Source organism: Myotis myotis, unplaced genomic scaffold (assembly GCF_014108235.1).
Source record: "Myotis myotis isolate mMyoMyo1 unplaced genomic scaffold, mMyoMyo1.p scaffold_m19_p_8, whole genome shotgun sequence".
Lineage (NCBI taxonomy): Eukaryota > Metazoa > Chordata > Mammalia > Chiroptera > Vespertilionidae > Myotis > Myotis myotis.
The window spans coordinates 30,368,411-30,375,999 of NW_023416390.1; the positions used below are offsets into that span (position 1 = coordinate 30,368,411).

The 7,589-nt window shown below is 39.5% G+C and overlaps 2 protein-coding genes across 15 annotated transcripts in view; both read left to right on the forward strand.

Annotated features, from left to right (window-relative positions):
* LOC118661411 (nuclear body protein SP140-like protein) overlaps positions 1-7,589 on the forward strand; it is a 280,649-nt gene that overhangs the window by 183,182 nt on the left and 89,878 nt on the right. The window lies entirely within an intron of this gene.
* The window catches only part of LOC118661414 (nuclear body protein SP140-like protein), a 93,311-nt gene that overhangs the window by 81,080 nt on the left and 4,642 nt on the right, over positions 1-7,589 (forward strand). For 5 of the 8 annotated variants that reach the window (XM_036319512.1, XM_036319510.1, XM_036319514.1 and 2 more), the window contains 4 exons: positions 6,359-6,474; positions 6,746-6,854; positions 7,187-7,263; positions 7,480-7,589. The exons of the other annotated variants lie outside the window; for them this stretch is intronic. In XM_036319512.1, the coding sequence (XP_036175405.1) occupies positions 6,359-6,474; positions 6,746-6,854; positions 7,187-7,207 (246 nt within the window). In that variant the 3' untranslated portion in view covers positions 7,208-7,263; positions 7,480-7,589. The remainder of the gene's footprint in view (positions 1-6,358; positions 6,475-6,745; positions 6,855-7,186; positions 7,264-7,479) is intronic. 8 annotated transcript variants of the gene reach the window in all.

Below are 7,589 nucleotides of genomic sequence, written 5' to 3' on the forward strand. Positions count from 1 at the left end.
TGTGATACTTATCTTTCTCTGACTGGCTTATTTCACTTAGCATAACGCTCTCCAGTTCCATCTATGCTGTTGCAAATGGTAAGAACTCTTTCTTTTTTACCGCAGCGTAGTATTCCATTGTGTAGATGTAGCACAGCTTTTGAATCCACTCATTTTCTGATGGCACTTAGGCTGTCTCCAAATCTTAGCTATTGTGAATTGTGCTGCTATGAACATGGGGATGCATGTATTCTTTCTGAGGAGTGTTTCAGGTTTCTTAGGATATATTCCTAGAAGTGGGATCACTGGGTCAAGTGGGAGTTCCATTTTTAAGTTTTTGAGGAAACTCCATACTATTTTTCCATAATAGCTGCACAGTCTGCTTTCCCACCAGCAGTGTACTAGCATTACCTTTTCTCCACAACCTCTCCAATACTTGTCATTTGTTGATTTATTCATGATAGCTATTCTGACAGGTGTGAGGTGATATCTCATTATCATTTTGATTTGCATTTCTTGGATGATTAGTGACTTTGAGCATTTTTCCATATGTCTCTTGGCTTTCTATATGTCCACTGTGGAGAAGTGTCTATTTAGGTCATTTGATATTTTTAATTGGATTGTTTGTCTTCCTTTTGTTAAGTTGTATGAGTTTTCTATATATTTCAGAGATTAACCCCTTATTGGATGTATCATTTGCAAATGTGTTCTCCCAAGTAGTGGACTCTCTTGTTATTTTGTTGATGGTTTCTTTTGCAGTACAGAAGCTTTTAGTTTTAATGTAGATCAATGGAATAGAACAGAAATCAACCCAAGCCACTATGCTTAGTAATATTTGACAAAGGAGGCAAGAGCATACAATGGAGTAGAAACAGTTTCTTCAATAAATGATGTTGGGAAAATTGCACAGGTTCATGCAAAAAAATGAAACTAGACCACCAAATTACATCATACACAAAAATAAACTCAAAATGGATAAAAGACTTAAATGTAAGATATGAAACCATAAAAGTCTTAGAAGAAATGATAGGCACCAAAATTTCATACATCTCTCATAGCAATATGTTTTCCCATACATCTCCTAAGACAATGAAAACTAAGGAGAAAATATACAAGTTCTTATTACATAGCTCATTTTATATGATATAGCATCTTTTTTATGGTTTCTCAGTTTTGTAATTAACATTGTTGCCTCTTCTCCTGGTTCCTCCCTTCATTTTATTTAATTAATTATTTTATTTTGTATGTGCCTTCAGATTTGTTCCATTGAACATTAGGTTGAATGCAGGGTCATCTTTGAATGGTAAACCATTTGAGATGAGGATAATAAAGAGCCATCAAAATAGATCTCATAGCTGAGTTTTAGCTATAGATGCAGATATTGTCAGGGTGTCCAAGTTATAAAAGCAGACATAATTATGGAATACATAAAAATATTTCTTAATAAGGTCACAGGCTCATCTTTAATTCAGACCAGATATTTTTCATAAAGGTTACTATTTTCTAACTTTAGTAAAATCTGATGAAGCAAAATTTGATCACCATCATCCAGATGAACCAGGTTTAGTACTGAGTCTATCTTGGGATATATATGAAACCATACACTATTTCATGAGATAGGCAACTAAAAGCATATTTCTTTTTTGCTTTTGTTTTACAGCATCTTCCATTCCTGCCATAAAATAGACATACAGTATTCTCTCTCAGGCAAAATTATTGGGAAATATTTCCTAAGGATGGTGCTGTTAGGAGGGAGCTTTTGGGAGATTGATGTGTCTTACATGAGGTGCTGACCTGGAAAATTCCTTATTTTTATGCCAACCCTTTGGCTCCACCTCAGGGCTCTGCAGACCTCCTGACTATCTATGAAAGTGATTTCTCCCTCTATGGAAGAAGACTATGGAGGAAACAAACAAAATACATAATGTGAGGTGTAACTTCAGGACAAAGTAATAGTTTTTTCAAGATTGTGTATGAATTAGAACTTAAGAACGGGGGGAGGGGGGGGTTGAAAAGTGCCATTCTCATATACTCCAGGTAGAAATGACCATGCAAGACTTTCATAGAATGTACATTAGGTTACATGTAGCTGTCTAGGCCTTTAGATTATCTGATATTCTAGGACTTTTGGCCCACCAGTCCTTGGCACATTATACCCATTGGGTTTACTGAAGATAAATTATTCTTTTATTTATTCAGTGACTACTTTAAATAGTAGTGTCTCTATCATTCTCTATGTGTATAGAGTTACTCAATCTGGAGTACCTAAAAGAGCTGGCAACTTCCAACCCACAGGTTCTATCCTTATTCATGGGTACAACACTTTGCAGAAACAAAATTCAGTTGCCCCTATATTTTGTGTCTCCTCGATGAAGAATTGAAGTGACCCAAAGTGTCAGATCTCAGGACCCATTACTACCTCAGAGGATCATCTGTGCCCCCCAGAACTTCTCTTGCTAATGGAGTCTTGGTTTCTCAAAACTTTAGTGTCACACTTGGCACCACATGACAGCTTCCTGTCTCTTGATGAGGGCCACATATCCTTTCTGGTAATAGCTGCTGTATTGTCAAATTATCTGAAATACTCAGCCAGAATTATTATTGGTTTTATGCTAGTATTTGCTAAAAAGATAGCAAGTAATCCCTTTTCCTAAGTGAAACAATACTCATTTACTATGCAATTATTTAATGCATTAAAAATGCCCAATGTTCATTACAGAAGATTGAAATAATATCCCTGACCTCAAGAATTGTTTCAACTTCATTGTTTATCATGGAGAAATAATTAATGGGGAGCAGGGTCTTCCAGGCTCTCCAGAGAAGCAGGCAATGACATGACCATTTCTCAGGTCATTTTTGAGTGGATCACCCTTGTCTATGACCTCTCTGACCTGGGTGGAGATAAAAGCCAAGGCTGCCTGAAGGTAATGAGTCAAGTTGTTCTAATGAATAAACAAGATCAATGTAAGTGTTATACCCAATAGTCAGTTTCCTGTGAAAAGTCAGCCAGGTGCCATCTTGGGATTTGGATGAAAAGGAAATGGGGATGAACTTTCGAAAGTTGACTTGGTCTAAGGAGGAGCTTGTATTCATTTTAACTTTTGACGGGTGCCCTAGAAGAGTTATTGGAGGTGGTGGAGTTCATGTTATACTACCCATGATCAAGACTCCATGGGGAGGAAAAGGCAATTGTTCTAACAAGTAACCTCAGTCTTCTTAATAATCTTTCCTAGGAGAGATATTACAGGTCAATTCAGCATTGGCTTATAATATACTCATGCATTAATAATCACATGTGTGAAACTAAATCTCAACTCAGGTCCCACACTTTGCACACAAAATCACCTGAAGACCTCTGAAAAATAACATTGTCTGATCCCACTCTAGATAAAATTTTGATCAAATCATTCTGAGTTATGACTTGGACATTAGAATTATTAAAATATCTCCAGATGATTTTAATACACAACTTACTCATTCTATGGCTTAAGGAGAATACTAACACCTGTGCCTTTTGATTCAGCATCTATGATGTTGGGACCAGGAATTTAGTATTTTATATACTCGCCTCTGAAAATTCAAATGTACAGCCAAGCTAAGACACAAAGAGCCAAAGGAAAAGGCCCTAGACTTGATTACTGATAGAGATGCAAGATTCTTGTGTACTTATTACATTTGTTATTTCCTTGATTTTCTGGGAAGATGGTTACCAATCTCTGGACAATCATGATAGCAGTCTGTGAGTGCCTATAATGAGAAGAAGGAAAATGGCCCTGGGCCTCCATGTTAGACCCAGTGTCAATCTCCATTATGGATGTGGTTCAGGATTCCCTGGAACACTGAATGGGAGCTGTTGGCAAGATGTTCCTTGAGCTTTGCACTTTCTCATATATGGACATTTTTTAAATCAAAATAAATGACCAGAATCCTGATTCTCCCCAGATAAGAATTTTCGCCCTAAAGCCAGAGTGACTTTTCATCTTTTATTACTTTCTGCATGAAGAGAAACAATATAGCTGTGCTGCACATTACTGTGCCCATTTACTTCAAGATGGACATTTGTGATCTTTGTGTGCTGCTAACAGAGATATAATACAGACTTTGAGAAACAGAACACTTTTCTCTATGTTTTAAGGTGAAACCATTCATTAGGGTCTCAGCATCCCTATACACAGTGGACCCTACAGAGATGGAACTAAAAAATCAAGCTTAACTGTTACTGTGAAAAGGAGTGGGCATAGTAGGATTTGGAATACAAGTAAGAATATAGACCCAGGATGAATTCTCAGGTTTGTGGTCAAAGGCAAATATTTTATGAAATGGAAGCACCAGGAAAGAACAGGTAGTGGGTGTGGGGACAGGATAATACATTGTTTTGCCTGGATGTGTTTGGGGTGTGCTTTAAGGGGCCAGGGGGAGATGCTGGGTGAGCATATGGATATGCGCAAATGCAGAAGACAGGCTGGACATTTGGGAGCTGGAAACATGGCAATGTAACTGCAGCTTTGAGAGTCATTTGGTTATCTAGGGCAATCAAATGGCCAAATATCTAAACCTAAGGGATTCTAAGTGTTAGAAGAGGAGAGGACAAAAAGGGAAACAGATACAGCAGTGAGGCTGATTGACTATACCTAGGAGAGTAATGGCACCAACCCCATGTGTTTGGAGAAAGGAGAAATGGTCATGGCAGAAAAAAGTGGACACTGTCATCAATAGGGGTCAAGTCCCCAAGTGAGTCTCGTTTGTGTCACCTGAGATGGTCACAATAGGGTAGGAATTTCTCCAATAGACAGTGGGATAGACAGGATATTTCTATCTATAGAGCAACCCAGAATCTTCTGGGTTCTCTCAGAAGGCAGAACCAGGAAAGCAACCAGGAACAAATATAGTTCCTGATAGTTCCTGATTCATATGTAAATGCTGATTCTCATTTAAAAGAAAGAATAAAGGGGTTTTCTGTTTTAATCACCTCCTTTTCACCCCATTGGTGAGGGAGGGATGTCTACCACACAGTTTGGGGGACAGCAAGTAATGGCATCTGTCACTGGACAGATGGATTGGCAAATGTGTATTAGTCACATATACTCCTAAACCAAGGAAGGAGGGCAGTGCCAGACATGCAGGCCTCACCAAGGTTGCCCTCAGGAACAGAGGGAGCAACCAGGGGCTGTGGAGGGTGGGTTATGCCCTGGTTTCCCTGGGAAGTTATGGCATGCTTGTTTAAATAATTCCATGGCTGACAGGGAACTAAAGCTTGGTATTCTAGGCTGAGCAGGGTTACACGTGGCCCCTTGACAAGGAGCATTGTTTAGCTGTGGGACCTTATCCAGGAGAGCAGATTCAGGAAGGGAACTTGCAGATAGGCTGTTCAAGGCCTTCTCAATTTTACCAAATGTCACAGCAGCACATAATGTTGAACTTTAATGTTAGTCTTTACACTGCATTTTCTTGATTAGGATAGGGCTCAGTCACAGGCCAGCTATTTCTCATGAATACATATGATTGTATTTAACACAGTGTATCTTCATATCTGCTCTATAAATTTGGTTGGGTTCAATGAGTAAAAGTTACACCACAGGATTTGGATGGAAATGCTGTCAAATTTTATCTTCTTCAAATGAAATTAAACATGGTTAAAGGCCACATATTAAGACTGGTAAGAAATCCAGTACCAGTTGTTTAAGGGAGTCCCTCCCTATTCTGTTTATAAAACAATGCAATTTCCACTTTCTCTGCCCATTCAGCAATGGAGCCTAAGGGATTCTAAGTGTTAGAAGAGGTGTTCTAGTGCCAAGGAGCTATATCTTCCCTGGCACAAACTGGTCATCTGTGCCTGTGGTCTTTCAAATTCAAAGACACTGTCATAGGTTCAGGGGCCCTTCAGATATAGAATCCACAGTCCAGAAACCCCTACCAAGCCCTTCAACTCATAGGAAGCCTTTAGCCAAGAAAACAGGAATACTGTCTTAGCAGTTTATTCAATCTTATCAATTTCTCAAAAAACCACCTTTCCCTGCATCATTTTAGTGATTTTGGTACAGGCAAATGAATTTTGTTCCAGGACCTTGATTTATCTGCGAGATAATACAATGGTTCACAATTTTACAAAATTCACCCTCTCTTTTGTAGCTGATCTTTCTGTGTTAGAGACTCTGGTTTTATAGGAAAACCTTTTCTGGTCACATAGGCCACTCCTACTGAACTTCACCACAGACCAAGAGTTCTTTTTCTGAAACTCCATTCCATGTAGTTGCTTCACAGCTCAGGGAGAAGCACATAACTGTCCATGCAGGTTCACACAAAGGCAATGAGTTCCAGATTCCCACAGCGCTAGTCTTCAAAGTCTCACTGGGGATACAGACATTGTTTTATCTTCTAGCTGAATAAAGTGGAGAAATGCAAGATCTGTGGGGATGAAGGAAAGCTCTTCAACTGCAGTCGTTGTTTCAGCTTCTTTCATAAAGACTGTTACATCCCACCTGTGGATCCTAAGAGGTTTGTGAGATGCACACCCCTCTCCTTCTATGGACCTTCTTCCTGCCATGCACACTCACAATGCACTCACCCAGACACCATCTCCCACCCAATAAACTGCTGCTTCTACTCTATGGAGCATGTTTTCACATGAGAGTCCTAGAGAATCTGGGAGGTGACCCCTCATTCCCTGGTTGTGCCTATCAGCCATTCCTGAAAGGAGGTCAGTGGCAGCCATGGGAACAGAGGTGTTTCTGGGGCTTGCCTTGCTTACTTACACCTTTCATTACAGGATCGGTTGGATATGTACCTTCTGCACAATAAAAATGTCTTCAAGAAGTCAGCAGTGTTACAGTGAATCTGAAGTCCTGGAGAGACAGATGGTGCCAGAAGAGAAGTTAGTGAGTTGAATTTGACCCAAGACATCTCCTTTCTGCTCACATGAGAAGTCAATCAGGAATGGGTGAGGGAAAGGGCTTCAAAGGGTTACAGCATGGCATATAAGCTGCTCTTCTGACCATGCCTCAACCCTCAACCACACTGAAAATTCACCAGAACCTGGTTGCAGAAAGAAAAAGAAGAAAAATAACTTAGCTATTATATGTTAGTGTCCAGAGCAATCCCTGTTCAGGGAAACTTCCAGAAGACTACTGTGGTCATACATCTGTCTGGGCATGCATATGGGCTCATTCTCTCCGAGCTGCTTTTCATTCACAATCTCCTTCTTTTGCAGAAATGTGAACTCTCCTCCTAAAGGTCTATTGCCATTTAGAGAGCAACATTTTTCCGAATATTCCACATGAAAATTATGTGAGTAAGAACAACAAACCATGATTACAAGCCTCCTTAATATTACCCCACCTTGACATGGTCACTGTGGGATCTGTGATATGAAGCCCATGGGAGGGAGAGCATGTGAACTGTTTTTCTATTTACCCTGCATTTCCAACTGGATTTATGGAATCCACAAAAGACAGACATTGACCTGTGTCAGTAATACTCCTATTGATATATTTTTTTCTTCAGTTTCAAAAGGCTTCTCAATGCCTAAAGACACTTAAGGACTTGGATGAAATCAAGGATAGTCTAAATAAAGAATGTTATTCCAAAGTGGAGGAGTTTGTGCTTAAAGTGAA